General features: G+C 35.2%; 1 protein-coding gene across 7 annotated transcripts in view; it reads left to right on the top strand.

The window, feature by feature from the left end:
* Positions 1–17,072, top strand: part of ZDHHC21 (zinc finger DHHC-type palmitoyltransferase 21) — a 68,798-nt gene extending 51,726 nt beyond the window's left edge. For all 7 annotated transcript variants that reach the window (XM_023242334.2, XM_045042583.1, XM_023242330.2 and 4 more), the window contains 2 exons: positions 8,941–8,984; positions 9,532–17,072. In XM_023242334.2, the coding sequence (XP_023098102.1) occupies positions 8,941–8,984; positions 9,532–9,664 (177 nt within the window). In that variant the 3' untranslated portion in view covers positions 9,665–17,072. The remainder of the gene's footprint in view (positions 1–8,940; positions 8,985–9,531) is intronic.
* The last annotated feature ends 408 nt before the right edge of the window (positions 17,073–17,480 follow it).

Raw genomic sequence — 17,480 nt, 5'->3', positions numbered from 1 at the left:
TAGATTGTGGCAGTTACGAATAAAGCTCTGAATATTTTTGCTCAAGTCTTTTTGTGGAAACCTATTTCATTTTCTTGGGTCAATATCTGGGAGAAGAACGGCTTTGTCACTTAGGAGAGGCTTACCTTTTATTTCATAAGCAACGGCCAGATCTTTTCCCCAAGTACCGGTTGCCCTCTCCCCAACAGTATCTGAGAATTCTGGTTGTTCCACATCCTTGTCAACATTTGTTGTCATCAGTCTTTAATTGCAGCCATTCTGGTGGGTTTTAATGGCATCTTGTTTTCATTTATATTTCCCTGACGACTAATGGTATTGAACACTTCTTCGTGTGCTTATTGGCTGTTCATGGATCGTGTAATGTCTGTTTAAATACATTTTTACTATTATTCAGCTTGAAATATTTTCTGATACCTCTTGTGATTTTTCTGATGATGATGGTAAATAACATGGTATTAATAACAGTGGTGAGGATGAAAGTAGGTCTTTGCCTAAATTCTTTTTTCTCTACTTTTATATTAATTCCCAATTACTTTATAGTCTGTTCATCAGTCACGTCAGAATTGCCAGATTGTACTTGCATTGTTTGAATTTTCACTTTTGGATTTACCGAAATCACTGGTGTATATTTTTATCCCCTGGAGGGAGAATTCTCAGATTTTTCCAATTTCTTATGATGAATGACTGAAAATGGACATTTGGGACATTGCTGCTAAGAGTACAAGCTACTTATGAGGGCTGTCAGGGGTTTATAGCCGAGGGCAGCCATTTCTTTCTTACCTAGCAGCCCCAGAAGCTTCCGAGGGGAGGGTTTGGCAGCAAAGCCTTCAAAATCTTTTAAGAATCCCTACTTTAAAATTTTAGCGTTCACTTCTGAGTTGGCCATAAAGTTATTTACTGAATTTGTTGGTGTTTGAAGGATGTGTAATATCAAATTCTGTTCTGACTCTATTCTGTATTGCCAACATGTTAATGTTTTTCAAATTGTATGATTTTTTCTTTTGCTATAATACTGAACAACATTGTCTTTAGAGAGGTTGGTTCTGATGTGATAATTCTAAAACTAAGTAGAAACCACGGTGTTTTTTTGTTTTGTTTTGTTTTTTAATATCTAATGCTTTCTCCAAAAGTTTCATTTCTTTCTGTATATGTATAGTACCCTCTCAGAATACTCTGTACTGGACAGTTCTGATGTCTGTAGAAGTTCGACATTTGTGAAACATTCAAAAAAGAATGCAGCGTTAAGAGAACATATACACTGTATTTGCTAGTCTAGTCTTTACTCACCACTCACTGTACTTCCTCTTGAATCCCAGTACTTCAAACAATTACAGTAAATTTTAACTCCATTTACCTGGGCTTTCATAGTGAACTTCTAGCATCACTGTTTTTGGATGAAAAACTTTTTTTTTTTTTTTTAAGGTTTCCAGAATGCACTCCTCCTCACATTGATTTAAGGCTCTTTAAGGCTTAATTATTTAAGGTCATTTAACCTCAGTATTAATTTTAAATCTAATGAATAATTAGTATTTAAATAAAGTAGAATCTAATATTTTAATTAAAGTTAACATACAGAGATCATGCTTACTTTTTAAAATACAATATGCTTGCTGTTTTCATCTTATGAAAAATTTAAGACTACCCACAGGAAGTGTCACACCTGGGTGTTTTTGTCGTTAATTTGAATCCGTGCATCTCTCACAATGTGAAAGAAGGTGATGAATTTGTCAAGTAGTATAAGAAAGAAGAGGAGGAGGAGGAGAAGTTACAGTAAATTTAATCCCTCCACGAAAGTCTTCCTCCTTCCCCTATTCCTGCACCCCAGAGACCAAGAGGCATTTTGGGAAAACACCGGTAGGAGTATTATTTCGTCATATGAACTGTCATTACGTAGCTTGAACGTAGGCCTGTTGGACAACAAATACACAAAACATATGCTATCTTTTTGAGGCTTAGGTTGAGATTTTCAGGAAGCAGTACCTCAGTTTTCAGTAATTTTTTTCCCATTATTTGTTCTTACTTGGAATAAATACATCATTTCTCTCCATGTCAGAGGGAAAATCCTGTCTTATTGACAGTAGAAGGTAACAGGATAATCACAGTAATGATAATCTGATGTCATTTTAGATTTAGCAAGAGCAGATTATCTGTGACCCAGATAAAATAACTAGAAATTAAATTTAAAAACAGTGGGTTTCTAATCTCATTTCCAAGGTTAAAAGATCTCAACACAACCAGATGTTTCTGTGGAATAGACTAATCTTAAACCCAATTTTAAGGGATTACCTTTGATTATTTTTAGATTTAACTTTAGGCATATGTTTATAAGTTGGTAAATTTTTAGTAAAATCAATATTGAAATTAAACTGTTTTCAAAGCAATCTGCTTTGAAGCGTTCTTTATTTAGGGAACAGATTATTCTAATTATTCCTTACTTAGCCTGGTTAGCCTTTTTCTGTTTCTGTTTCCGAATGAAATGGATAGTGATGTTGTTATTAATGTAATTGATGTTGTCAGAATTTCTTATTGAGCAGTAGTTCACACACAGCCAAGAATAATGTCCGTTCTGATGAGCACCAATACTAACAGTGCTGGATGATTGTATTAGTCATGTTTTCAGTCACCGGGCTTGGAGAGAGTTCATCAAGAAACGCTAGAACAGCTGGTACAGCGCCTTCTGGTGAGGTTCTGACAGTGAGCTATTGTATACCATGACACTGCTCTGACAGTTTATCTACATTTTGTATACAAGCATTTTTGTTTTCTGGGCACCGTGGAGTTTATATAATAGCTTAAGCTTTTGATGGCGTCTCTGGAGCATAGTGCTTTTCTCAGTTGCGGTGAGGTTGAGGGTAGGGCGGGGAAGATGTATTTAGCTGTGGTTTTGTGCTTTTAAATTCTCAAAGAAAAAAAGTGAGCTCTTGCATTTGCTCATAGGTACTCTTGTGGGACTCTACTTGAATTACCAGAGCTAGCTTAAAGTAAAGCTTTTCAAATTAAGAGGGAAAATGCTCCCCCACGCCCACCCCCCCCACCCCAAATACTGACCCATGGTTCCTTAAATAAATACAGAGAGAATCACAAATGCAGGGTGATTTCAGTTTAACTTGGTTATCTTATGCAGTGAAAAGTATCTTATGTTCAAAATGTTAAATTAGTTTAAATGAGATTATCTATTAAATTGCATTCTCCTTGATCAGACAATTAGTGGGCTTACCTGCCTTTTACTAGGTATCCAGAAATGTGTCCTGAGATTATTAATCCTTATAATTAAATTTTGCCAAGTATCCCACTGAATCAATGTGGTGAATTAGCGGCATTCAGTACAATCTGTGTACAAATTATGTTTGGTTTACTCAGCTCTAAATCAGCATTGCAAATATGGAAATTATTGCTAATTATGCAGAACCCAACTCACTTACATTTCTATAAAGGACTCTCTGTATAGCATTTTGTTTTCCTTTCTGAATTATATTTTTTGTTTAATAAAAACAAAGTGTATTTAATAGAATACCTCTACTTGTAATATTATATGACATATCTTCTCAGTAGCTTTAAAAACCTAGAAAAGTCATTACAATTTAAAATGTCATTTCTTTTATGCTTTTTAATATTACATACTAATATTGGCTAAGTATTATTTCTTTGAACTTGAATACATAGAAAACTCTAGAACCTGGGTTCCCCTGTGCCAAAGAATTAGTTTAAATACATACTAAGTCACATTGCATGGTATATAAAAAGCATTCTTTTAAAAAATGCCTGTTAGCATCAAAATTATTATGTGTGGAATTATATTGCTCTTTAGCATAATATGTTCCTGTGTGAAAAATGTATATATATTGCATCATCTGTCTGCTCAGTGTCATAACTTCCCTGTATATCTGATAACGTTAAAAGTAATTAAAACTATTTAAATGCATTTCTAGAATTTCTTCCATAGGAATACTGCATTTTAATTTTCTCAAAGCATTACTAATTGCTTGAGTGATTAACTCAATGCTTTTTTTTTTTTTTTGGTGAAAAAGTTAAACATTTATGAGTTTTCATTTTACTTGCAATTTTCCACGTTCACTTTATTTTCTCATGTTCTGAATCTACATGCATTTTTTTTTTTAAATCTGATTTAAAACATTACTGTAGAATTGGAGAAAACACTGAATCCTGTATTTACGGTTAATTTGTAGATCTTTTCCGCAATGATTCATATGCTTCTGTCACATGCTGTCAATATGTTAGTTACTCCCTAAATCTCAGCCAGAGAGGCCCATTACCATTAGCCCATCTTACTTATTATGCTGGTAACCAAAAATCTTTTTGAAAGTATAATTTTGTATTAAAAATGTAAGAGTAGTTGACAGGGAGTGTTGATTGCAAACATAGTTTCCAGCTGTTTCAAATATTCAGTTATAAACTTACTTATATAGTATGTTATTGCATATAACCATTCTCTCTGGCATTCTCTGTATTTTCTTGTATAGTTATCCTGTATACTTGACCACTTTCACTAGACTGTCAAGCTCCTTGATGCTAAGGACCGTGTTGTAATAGGTCCTTAGTAGATTTTTGATAAATGGATAGATGAGTAAGTGAGTCGTGGTGTATGTTACATAGTACTTATTTTCTCAGCTGGATTGTAAGCCCCTTGTGGACATTGGATTTTATCTGTGTAAAATAGGCCCTGTCATTTTATTGTTTGTTATAAAACCCACTTTTTTTACTTAAACATGTTTTAAGTTATATTCTGATGTAATTGAGATTGTATCTCTAAGCCCTCTCAAAAAGAGCATAGTAGGCAACATCAGTAAAAGGTAGGACTGCTGTTTATTGAGGAGTTAAGGGTTCTAACATATATCGACTCATTTAATCCCTACAGAAATCTATGAATTAGGAATTATTATTTGAAAATTATGATACTGAGTTTTAGTCACTTTCCTAAGGTTTTATACAGCCAGACAGTAGCTTGATGAAGAGAAGTACAGGAATCATATTGGAAAGAAATTTTCAGTGACTGCACATGTGAGATCTACCACCTTCTCCTTTGGTTCCATGATTGATGAAATGTTTCTGTGAACTTCAGATCTCTAATAAGAGATACAGCTGGTCCTCTCTTGGTGGATAAATGCTTAAAGTACCAGTTATTTCAAATGAAGAATATAGTGAGTTCTGGCTTCAAAGGAGGAGAGAGAGCTATGATTCACGGGAAATGTTCTCTCTTTGAATTCCAAAGGAAAAAACTAAGGAATCACGCTGTTTCTGTCCATGTTCAGTTAGTTTAGTGCTGGAAACATACATCGGGTACCCACTTGGAACCACGTATGCTGCTAGGTGCTGTGAAAGACGTGAAGTTAACTGAGCTGCTGTCCATTCATTGATGAGAGGTGCTAGGAAGTCAAGCCAAAGTCTGTCTTAGAATTAGTAGTAGTAGTAATAGATAAAACAGGTATATAATCTCTCGTTGTGAAAAAAGTTCCTGAGTGGTTTTTAACTCCAGATTCAGTCAACAGTCATTGAATTAGGTATGTGCAACAGACCAAAGGAAGAATAAAGTGTTCAGGTGATCATCGAGGTTACACGGAGCTGTTTTCATGTCTTTGTGATAGAATGCTCTTAACTTTCATCGAGTTGGCAGTTCGGCAGGTCTAGAAACTCCATTTTGGAAATGTTTCCAGAGTTAGGCCCAGAGATGGCGACTGTGCCTTCCAGACTCAAAAGCGTTGGTCGTATAAACCAGATTGTTTGTTCCCTCATGTGGAATTGTCAGGCGTGCCAGAGGACTTTCGGCATATTCCTTGTCCTGCGCAACAATGTACGTGGCAGCGTTGCTTGGTGAAAACGAACCCAAAGCAGGATGAGTCAGTTGAATGGATTGGATCGTCAAGCTGTGTGTTCCGAGAGGGCTAGTTGTCTGGTGATAAATTCTTGCTCTTTGTCCTCCACTCTTACTACTAATTTTTCCAACAGACAGTAAATACTTTCCTATCCCTTTCTGTTAGGAACTACCCCCCCCCCCCCATTCCAGATATAATCTTACTAGTGTCTTAGACTGAACCTGATCGTTAGGGTAACATCAGCCAGCAGGAGAAGAGAAAGGATCGGTTGATGAAATAGGTAAGGTCCATAGAAGTCCTGCTGTTCCTAACTTATTCTTTTTTAGAAAATAAACTTTCAGTTTTTAAATATAGGAAAGCATTCTCATATGTCTCTTAGTTATGCAGACTGTTGGAAGTCTTAGATATTTTGATCATTAGACCATCAACGCGACATAAATATTTTTCTGAAGATAAGATATCCTGATTGAAGATGACCTACTATAAAAACTTGTGTCTTATCATTCCTTGAAGAATGAATTTTTCTGGATAGCTAGCTAGTTTTATAAAGCACTAAGAATTTATAAATTATACTCCTTGAAGATTATCTTACTGGTCACTGGCGATTTTCTTATTGGTCATTTCCTGATGGTCACTAAAGGTATTGAATCTTTTATATTGAGTGAAACTATCTGCACCAAAATCTATTTTAAATGCACTAAAAACGTTGGTTTTATTTCCCAGCTTCATAAAACAAAAAGTATATTGGGGCATCTGGATCGCTGTCGGTTAAGCGTCCGACTCTTGCTTTGAGCTCAGGCCATGATCTCACTGTTGCTGAGGTTTTGCCCCACTCGAAATGCGCTGAGAGCGTGGAGCCTGCTTGGGGTTCTCTTTCTCTGCCCCTCCCCCACTCGTGGACGCCTGCTCGCTCTCAAAATAAACCTAAAAACTATATCAAACCTCATTTGGCACTTTTGGAAATAACTTATGGCGTCAGTGTTCCTGCCGGTAGTAACCTCTCTGCTCCTCTAAGTTTGCAGTTCCTGCTGTGTTTACGAATGTGATGGTGTGATAACTCGTGTTGTTCTGAGTACGCTCTAGAAGTGCCAGTGACATGTTTGTGACCTGTTTGGCTGTTCAAATACAAATTGCACATTTTTCTTATAACCGTATGCTCGATAGCTGGGTTTCAGAGAGTTATGCATTTGCTATTTCTAGAGGGAAAAGAGTGGTCTTCTTTGTCTAGCCTCACAAATCCTGTTCAAAAAGTCATGGCAAACGTCACATTCATGGATAGAATGACCGTCTGTTTATGATCACTTAAGAGGTAGTATTCTACTTATTACTTGAACCAGGTTCTGGGAAGGTGTCAAAAGCACTTGAAAATAAAAGCTTTTCCCACATGAAGTCTAAATCCAGAATCTTTGAAGATGAATCTTTTATCGCCACAAATAAGTTCCTCAGAGTCTTAATCAAATTGTAAATTTATGCATAGTAAAAAATTTCATACAATACTAGCTGTGGTAGTCTGACTTTGTAATTGCCTTCCTTCTCTCGAAATGGTTTTTAAGTATTATCCCTTTGCATCCATTTATTTACCTGCCCTAAGAACCCTGACAGATTTCTGTCCAATCGTTTGCTTTGCATTTTTGCACAAGTTGCCTTCAGTCTTTTGGGGCATCCTGTCACCCATCCGTGCCAGGAAACCGTTAGAATGACTTCCTTCACTTTCTCTACAGATGTGGAAGCAGAGGCCCAGCCTTCCTCTAAGCCCATGATCAAGGTTCTCATATATTTGCAGACTGTGTTGTCACAAAGTAAAACATTATTTTGAGGAAATTATGCAACAGAACTGAGAAAAGTTAGTTATAAATAGACTTGTCATTGGATACCATGAATTTCAAAGCATGATAGGAAAACTGATGAATATGGAATATGTGGCTAATCTACCATCTTGTCACAAATTCCTGGGAAATATGGAAACGGAACACTGCTATTGGTTACTCTGTCATCTAAAAAAAAAAAATAGATTTATTTTCTCATATGTGGGCCAACCATAGTTCTTCAACGGTTCATACGTTAAGGACTTAATATTGTGAGATGTTGATGTAACTTCTACAAAGAGATTTTTAAAGTCAAAGTGTTTTTTTACCATTATCGTTGGGAGAGAGTTCTACAACTAGATGTTCTTGGAATTGGAGCTGCCGTCCCAGATTGTGCATGCATAGTGCTGCTTAATAACAGTACAGTTCACCTGCCATATGTGAGCAAGCTATCAGAGGATAAGAGGGAAAGTTCGCTAACTCTTTTGTATATTTAAAAGAACATATTTCCTTTTGTACTACTTTGAAATGTGTCTAAAACATAAAATACATATTTAAAAGAAGATCGTGTAATTTGTGTTCTGAGCATTTGGCTATTATTTATTGCAGTTTCTCAGTCTAGTGATAGGATTTCTGTATATATGAATGGAACCAGCATGTGTAGAAGCTGTCTTTGTTGACTTCCTTTGCTTACATATTTGTGTTAGAGCTTTATGGAAAACACAGAATGAGAAATTGTATTATTAGGAAGATACTGGTTTTTCTGTTGAAAAAAAGAAGAAATAGTTTCGCTTTACCTTTCAAGGTAATAGATGCTGTAATATGGCAAATGCATAGATTGCCCTGTTGAATTTGTGTTTGTTTATAGAAATCCAGAACCAGTAGCACTCTGGCTCTTGGCAGCTTTCTGTTTATTAAGTGCCTTTCATTTGTCACTTTGGTATTTATCTTATAGCGCATATTCCCTGGCAGTTGAATTAAAAATAGATCGTAGACTTTTAAAAGAATTATCAAAGAAAGCAAATGTAATAGGTTATATTTTAATAAAGTGAGACTCCTACAATTTTTGTGAGGTTTTGTAACTGAATACATTTTTTTGGCACAATGTAATGTTCGTTCTGTTTTTGTCAAGGGAATTTCAGCAATGTATGCAGTTAATTTAAAATTCTTAGTACCCATATGTAAACTGTTGAAGTCTTCAGAATAGTCTCTGAATATGATGAAAAGCATCATAAAGTAGATACAGAATAAAGTCTTGATAACTTTGTTACATCTGAGTATAATTTTTCTTTAATTTTTAATAGGATACAACATCTATTGAAAAGATGTCAAACTGTTGTGAAGAAATGTAAGTATAAAAATGAAATCTGTAGTGCTCTTATTTAAAAATGGAAACAGCTGGCCACATTTGAAAAATGTGTGCATGTGATGGAAAGATAACATAATGATGGCTTTTTCTTGGTGCCTTGTCTAAGGCCTGAGCTAGACAAGCATAATCCAGTCTTACAGTAGGGGTCTTCAAGCCATGCGAGTTTCCCAACAAAATAAGTACTGGTCGTTCTTGTTCCTTGTCTAACTAAAGTAAGTTAAATTATTTGTCCCGAAAGTACATCAAAAGAGATTTGCTACTGTGTCGTTGACACACGCTCTGTTAATCCTGAGATTCTCCTCTGCTTCAAAAGTTCCCCTAGGTTGATTGACGACACAGATACAATATCTGCTATCCAGAGTTAAAACTCAGCTGCATGCCATAATGAAAGAAAAGCTGTATTTGTGATGCTGGGACACAATTCATCAGAGTCCAGTAATGGATCCCCAGCCAACCTGCATTGTTTTAGCTGACTGAAGTGCACCATGGGAGTGCTGTCTTTCACTAATAATGCTGTCTTCTGTAGATCGAGGCCCCGAAAGCCATGGCAGCAGACCTTCTCAGAAGTTTTTGGCACTCGTTGGAAGATCCTGTGGTTTATTCCTTTCAGGCAGAGGCAACCACTGCGAGTTCCCTACCACTTTGCCAATCACGTCTAAACAGATGGATGGTGGGCACAGATGGGTCCTCCATGCTGGAAATGCGTTACAGGTTTTCTGATAATAGAACTATGACAGTCTTCAAGTCAATTAAAATCCACCCACCAATCTTAGGCGTCATAATGTGCCCCAGGCTTTATTTTAATAGTGATCTTGAATCCTGTTGTGGGACTAATACAAGATCTATATTTAAGTTTTAAAGCATGTTTACTTTCAAATTAGCTTTCCACGGGGATTTCTTGAAATGCTTTTGTTATTAAACCCAAAAGGCAGTGATTGAGATAAAATAATTGTACATAATTTTTTTTTTCTTTTTTTTTTTAGTACTGACAATGTTGCCGATTTTAATTTATGGGAAATTTCAGATGTTTATTTAAATTTTTCACTCTCAAACAGTACTAACCAAATCTGAATTTAATTCTTCAGGTTTATAAAAGTTGACACACCTTATAGTATATGCAAATTTTCTTTTTCAAATGCATAATAATTTAAATAATACTGCCTTTTTTATATGCTGCAGGATTTTTTTTAATGCAGCATAGAATTGAACAATAAAACAACAACAGAAAAAGGGCAGTGTTTTCTTAGAAGTAGCTTTCTAATGTTTTCTGTTTTTCTCTTCACCAGAAACAAAATAAAAACGCCACTAAAATAAAACACCAACTACCTACCTTATTTTCAAGGCAAGATTAATTTTTTTTCCATATTAACTTTTCCATTTCTTTTCCCTATACTGATGTAACTGTTGGTTGTTGTTAAAAATAATTACTCCAAGGTGAAATTTTTGACCAAGCGGGCATGTATATTCTATTTTACCCTAAGATTTTGATGAGCAAAAAGGGTAGAGAATTTGCAATAATTCCACAGATACCTTTTCTAGTACGGTTATATTACAATGCGTATGTTTTTAAAGTGCTAGTATAACTAGATAATATATAATGTACAGTATAAAGAGGAATATTGTGCTTTTGAAAAACAAATATATACTTTTTACTTTTACTTACCTACTAGTAGATCTAAAATTACACACTCAAGGTTTGTATGTAATAGATATTGGCCAACTAAGAATGAAATCTTAGTTATAGGAAGTCGCTAGTAAAAGTAAGTTAATTTTTGTGTACCTATAATCACCCAAATTGCAATTGGCCAACTATAAGTTTGGATTGAGAGACCTTTTGTACTTAGTACCTAATGTTAGGAAATGACCTTAAAATAAGAAAACGTAATGATCTACATGATTAGCTTCTACAAATTTAAATTGCTAATGGTGATGGTCTCTTGGAGAGCATAGAAGATTTGTGTGAAAAGACATTTTAGCATGCTTTGAGAAAAATTCAGCTTTTACACTTTTTTCCATTAGAATACTGCAAAATCCATATATCCTTTTCAACAATTTATGTCCTCACAGTCTTTCCCTTGAAGAGAAGATTAAAGGGGTCCACTGTTCTTGGAACATACCAGTATTTTCCTTTTAGTTAGTTTTGAGAGGAAGGAGTCAAACCTGAGAAATCACGAAACAGAAGATTTCCATTGTCAGCCAGTGAACTCTACTGTAGTTAGTTCTTTCAGGAATTGTAAATATCTTCTAAAATAATTGAATAAGCTGTTCTCAGAGATACAAATACCATGTCTTTCATGTTCTGACTACAGTGCTTTATTATTTAAAAATTTGGAAGTGGCAGATGAAAATATTTATTGGTGCTGATAGGATGCATAGTAAATGTAATATGAGGAGTATATTTATAGAGCTTAGTGAACCACAAAATTAGTATGTTTGTTTGTGTCCGGCACCTGGGTTGGGTTTTGTGCAAGCTAACATAGTGACCACATTTGGTCTGTTGACAGAACTGTTAAAGGGAAGTAACGTGTAGATATGTAGATATATATCAGTCAAATGCCTCATGCTGTGTACATTTCTGTCAGATGAGAACCTTGAGAAAAAACAAAGCCAACTGTAGACCCGCTAAAGAGCTTTATGGACCTATTTACGCTTCGCGTAGTAGCAGTAGCTACCTTGAAAGGTATATACCTGGGAGATCCTCATTGACGATCTCTGTGTCAGTAATGGGAGCCAGAGATGGTCCTTTCCCCGCCCTGAGGGTTTTTGTTTTTCTTAGATTTACCACTTCTGGGCACATTTTCCTCCCTCTTTTCTCTTTAACCTCCCTGTCCTGTTCCCTCTACCTGATTGCTCACAGTCATTGGGGTACAAACTGATACACTAGGCAAGGCATATATTTATTTTGTTTGAATGGCAGAAATGCTACATATCAATCTATATAATAATCTATATTAAAGCCTATCTGTATACACTTTTGCTGTAATTTTCAGTGTGCTCAAGTCAGCACACCTAACTGTGTTTACAATTCTCGAGCGATGACTTGAAAGAAGCCAACCGGCAGTTTCCTGGGACGCATGGAGTCTAGTTGTGTTCTCTCTGCGCCCTCTTTTGGCTAACTAGTGTAATTATACTGGTTCTAGAGATTTATTGCCCCACAGTTCATTATTTGTATGGCCTAATTCTGAGCATGCCAGAGGTGCAAACTTAGGGGAAGTGTAAGTACAAAAACGTAAGAGTTTATGAAAACCAGTGCATTCCCGTTTATGATGGCAGTGTCTGGATCATACACATGTGATAACTACTTTGCTTCATCCGTGTATATTATTATACTTTTTTACTATCCATTAGAAATTTATATCAGATCAGGGTAAACAAATGTAAACCATTTCATGAATAATATTTTAAATCTTATTTCGGCAAATTAAGTGCTTAGAATTAGGAAAGCCATTACCTAAAATTACCAATTCATTACAAAACACAGAAACTTACTGTAGTTACGTTGGCAAGCAAGTATCTAATGTGTTTTAATGAATATCTAAAAAAATACATTTAGATTTTTTAATCTCAGTTTCAGAATGATTTTTTTACTGATTTTATTGTATTAATAGAATAATAGATTAATAATTCTTTCTATACTTCATTCTTTTTAAGAGTATACGTTATACTCTTATAATTCCCATTCAGAATTCTAGCTATAACTTTAGTAGTCATCATATTATGGGTTTTGGATAACTGTGAAAATGACTGATGTTGAGCCTTATTAGAAAATACTTACAGGCAGTGAAATTACTGATATAATCTATTTGTTGGATGAAGTATTTCCTTATAAACATTCCATTTTGTTTTAAGCAAAATATATGTTAAAGGATGCTTTGCATCAGCAATTCTTAATTGGGCTCTGGAAATGAAAGATTTTTAGCCAGATATTCTGAGTTACAAGTTATATTTGTTGTTGTTCTCTTCTGTAAACAAAAATGTTTATGGGCCCAAGATTGTAGGCAAAAATGGACTGAGTTCAGAATCCCCCAGACAGCAGGCATCAGTTTAAAGAGCTTTTGGTACTTTGTAACCAAGACTTCTAGTTTAAAAATACAAAGTTAACTGGTGTTCCATTATAAGAAAAATACTATTTTGCTTAAGAATTGTATTAAAAGTACTTCATGTAAGAGGTAACCATATTTAAAATTTTAGTTAATGTTTTAACCTCTTTTTAACAGAAGAAAGCATAGTTTACTTTTAATAGTAATGGAAGTACGGAGCATAAGCAGACATAATGCTCCGTATGACAACTAAGTTAACACTTCTGTCGGACTGAACAGCAGTGACTTTTTGCCAATGCTTGGAGGTATTTTTCTCTGCGGATGCTGGCTAATTATAGCTATTCATTGTCACACTCTTAAGTCACTTCCATAAAAGTTGAAGGTGTGATTCGCTCAAAAGGTTGTATTATTTCTGAATGCTAATCAGAAAGACTTAGGTTAGGAGGACACTTCCGACTGGGAAGTGTGAAGTAATTTAGAGTATGACCACACGGTTTCCTATGTATTAGATCACAGGGCAGTTCGTGTGTTCTCGCGTGTGTTGCTGTAAAATCGCGGTGTGTCCGGCCCTGATGTACAATGGCATTAATGTTAACAGAGCTGCTAGTCTCTCCCTGGACTTTGCTCTAGTCTCTAACTACTTCCCTCGTGCTTCATGTATGAATAGATTGTCTAGCTCAAGTTTACTAAACGAGTGCTGCTTCATTAAACAAATTTTGACATCACCTCAAATGTAAGTAGATATACCTAGACTTTATTTGGGAAAGCTTATGCGTACAAACATCAGATAGTTTACTAATAGATACATGGTTTAGCTTTTTTTTTTACCCAACCTGTTCTTGCTTTTGAAAATGTATGTATTGGCAGATGTAGTCATGTACATTTAGTATGTTCTATTTGCTAGTGTTATTAACCATATAATTAACAGCTGAACGAGTGTATTATTTAATGTCATTTGTTACCTTCTACTCTAAGAATCACCCTCAGATTTTATCTATAAATCAACAATTGCACTGTGCTCTGAATTTAGCCATTTTCAATTGAATTCTAGAATATTCTGCAGTAGAATGTGAGAAAGTAATAGAAGCAACTTGTTTAAAGTATTTTGAACCAATGTTGTTGTTTTATATATCAGTCGGTATTTAGCATTTCCGCTGCCTTTGGGATAATGATGGTTTAATTTCAGGAAAGTGACTGTTTTCTCTGATGTCTTTCATCATCATTGTGCAGTTTTTAACAACAAAATTTACTGCATTTTTGTCTGTTCTTCAGATGTTGTAATACTTCCTGCTAGTGCTAATTTGTGACAGAAATAACAGTGGCATTTATGGTTCTTAAGGTGTTGATATTACCAGTATTTTCCATTCTCACTATATATATATTTTACTATTATATGTCCTTTTCCCTCATCCACCATAGAGGGCAGATACAAATGAGCAGTGAGTAGCCAAAATTGGATAAAGATATTAGGGAAACTTTCGAAGATGGGAAGAAGGCTAGATGGGACATGTAAAGCAGCATCTCAGCAACAGGGTTGACGGGAGATAGTCTCTGTGACATCAGGAAATCCCCAGCTGTAGTCATTTTAGCCTTATCTCTTGTTGATAATCATTTTACTGTAAGAGTTGTTAATGCATGGGAGCATTTAGTTAAAGTTATTTATATTGCGGATTCTCATGAGTTGGCCAGATGCCTTTGAAAAATTATTTTAAATTTTAAACATTATAATTATGTAGCGTATGCTAACCTGATGTGTTACGAATAATGTGAAAGCTACGGCTATTTAATGGAGACTTGGGAAATGAATAGGTTATTGAAAGTTTGATTGGAAAAATTGGGACCTTTTTTTACAAGCCACCTATTGCAAATAAAGGATACAAAATATTATAGTAAATTTGCCACCAGAGGGAAAATTAGCAATTTGTGTATAAAAGGTGATTTTCACTTTAAAATTTGGGCTATTTTGGTCCCTCCAAGGTCACTATATCTATTGGTATTGTGAACACCTGTAACATGTAATGTAGCACTTGCCACAGTTGTTCAACACCTGGATCTTTTTGGTATCGATAGCCTTATATATGAGCAAAAGTATGGACAAAACAGCAACAACAAAAGTTATGCTTCTTTTTGTGGCTTCGCTTGCCTGTTTGACCTCGTACAGGGTTTCCTTGCACAGGCTGTTCACTAAAGGGAAAGGTTGTCCGCATATCGCCAGCTCTGTGTTCTTGCCAGTGTGCACTGGGTGATCTTTCAACCTACTGGTGCCTGAAGTTAGTGTTTTACAGCCTCAACAACTAAAACATACTGGTGCTACTCACTTTAGCATTGAGTGACATTTTTAATTCCTGTACCAAAGAATTATTTATTTAGGTTTTTGTTTGGTTTTTTTTGGTTGACTGGGACTTTGCTTCTCTCATCCTTCTAAATAATGTCCCTAAGAACAATTTTGATGAACACATTTGAGTTTTTGCACACTTCTGCCTCAGTTTAATTGCTTTTAAATGTCTCTCATTTGGACTTTTTTTTTTTTTAGGCATATTAGTATGGTTTTTCAGTCTGTATTTTAATATAGGTTGGCTACTTTAAAAGGTAGTTTAATAGGTTGAGGTTACAAAAGATAATTGAACACTTTTCACAAGATTGTATTTTATTTCTGCAGGAATAAATGAAAAATAATAAGAACTCCTTTTATTTCTATAAATGAGCTATACATCCTATTGAGCCCTCTTAATGAATGCTGAAACAAAATGCTAAAATGAAAAGTTGTAACGGGCTCATTCTGATTATAAATGAAGAATTCTGCATCTGTCTATGTATGGGTGTGGAGGGATTATTTTCCAAATAAAAATACAATTAAAAAACACCTTAAAAAATATATATCTACACACACACACCACACGCACACATGCGCTCCTCAAGAGGAAATGCAAATGTACCTTGATTTGAGCAAAACGATCATAGAAAATTGAACTTCACCAACACACACACCCACAAAAGGTGTCTGGATATTGCTACTCACTTTACCTGAAACTTAGAGTAAGATTATTTTCAGAACTACTTCTGCTTAGTGATTGATTTTGCCAAAAAATGGGGGGAAATGCCCTTTAGAAATACTTGTAATTGTCCAAATGTAGTACGGCTGTCGGGGTACACTCTGCCGGTTCCCTGTTTTTTCTTTTTCCACAAATTTTCAAAATACTTACTTAGTGTCCTTAAAACTGCAACTGAAGAGGTTAAAATTTCTAGCAAGAAGATAACTGTGTATTGGAAAAGTTGACAATCACATTTGAGAATGTTTTACGTTATTTTCAGTCAACCGAAATCAAATTTCTCCTTGAATGTAGATACAGTATATGGTTTTGCAGTGATTTCTGAATGGAAAAAAAAGAGTCAAGTCTGAAACTTCAATGGAATATGACATAGGATCATTTGAATTATATATAGAAATATGGATGTACCTGCCATTAGAGGTAAAAGGGCAATTTACTTGTAATCAAAATGGGAAGAAGCAACATTGTGTCTCTAATTGTCAACAATATATTTCCCAGGTTCTGTTGCTGCAGTATCGGTTCTGAGTTATTTGGCTTGTTTTTTATTTAAAGTGCTGTGGGTGAATGCAGTTGCTTGTTCAAGTTATTGGTAGTGGATAGTTCACCGCTATTTGTTGTCCTCCAGAGATGAACATTAAAAAGAAGTTCTTCTTTAGGCAGAACGAAACAACTACGATGATCTGATAGGAAGAAATTCCTCCACAATCCGAGACCAGTAAGTTGCGAGCCTAACACGGGGTGCACGATAGCTGTTCGGAGGCCTGAGCACAGATAACCACATTTGTATGAGCCGTGTGTCCCCGAAGCAGTCTTTTTAAAACTCTGACTGGCAAGTTGAATGGGCAAAATCTGTGATATTTTGGGGCTCCTAAAATTTTGTGTCCACCTCAAACTGTGTCTAATGTTATATCCTTAAAATAAAAGTCTTTTAATAGTGGGGCGTTCCAAGTGCCATAAAGATCCTGTTTTCGAATGTGTCAGGCGTCTTTTCATTCAGTGCATATGTTTAAATCTGAGTGCTGTTTGGCTGCATTGTCTGTTTTACCTTGTCTGGTCCCTCAAGAGCATTTAAAGAAGATCTTCACTAACATTTCTAGTGCTAATGGCAATAGGGAAAATAATAGCTGAGAGCTGAGACCAGACTGAAAAGAGAGAGGAAGCTATGTATCTGAGATACGCTTGTTTAAGTGAAAGATCTACACTGGTTCTTAAAATGGAAAACCATGTATCTACCTTAAGAACAATGTTTTGTGGGTTTTTTTTTTTTAATTTATTTCAGTGATTTAGTTTTTATTCCTGTAATATTTGTTTTTCTTTGCAGATTGTTTTTAATTTAAATTGTGGAATTTTTACTTCTCTTGAAATGTATTATGTACTGTATTTTT

The sequence above is a fragment of the Felis catus genome, chromosome D4, assembly GCF_018350175.1.
Source record: "Felis catus isolate Fca126 chromosome D4, F.catus_Fca126_mat1.0, whole genome shotgun sequence".
In the NCBI taxonomy this organism is placed as follows: Eukaryota; Metazoa; Chordata; class Mammalia; order Carnivora; family Felidae; genus Felis; species Felis catus.
The sequence above is the reverse complement of the archived record's forward strand: the minus strand, read 5'-3'. Positions and strand labels throughout refer to the sequence as shown.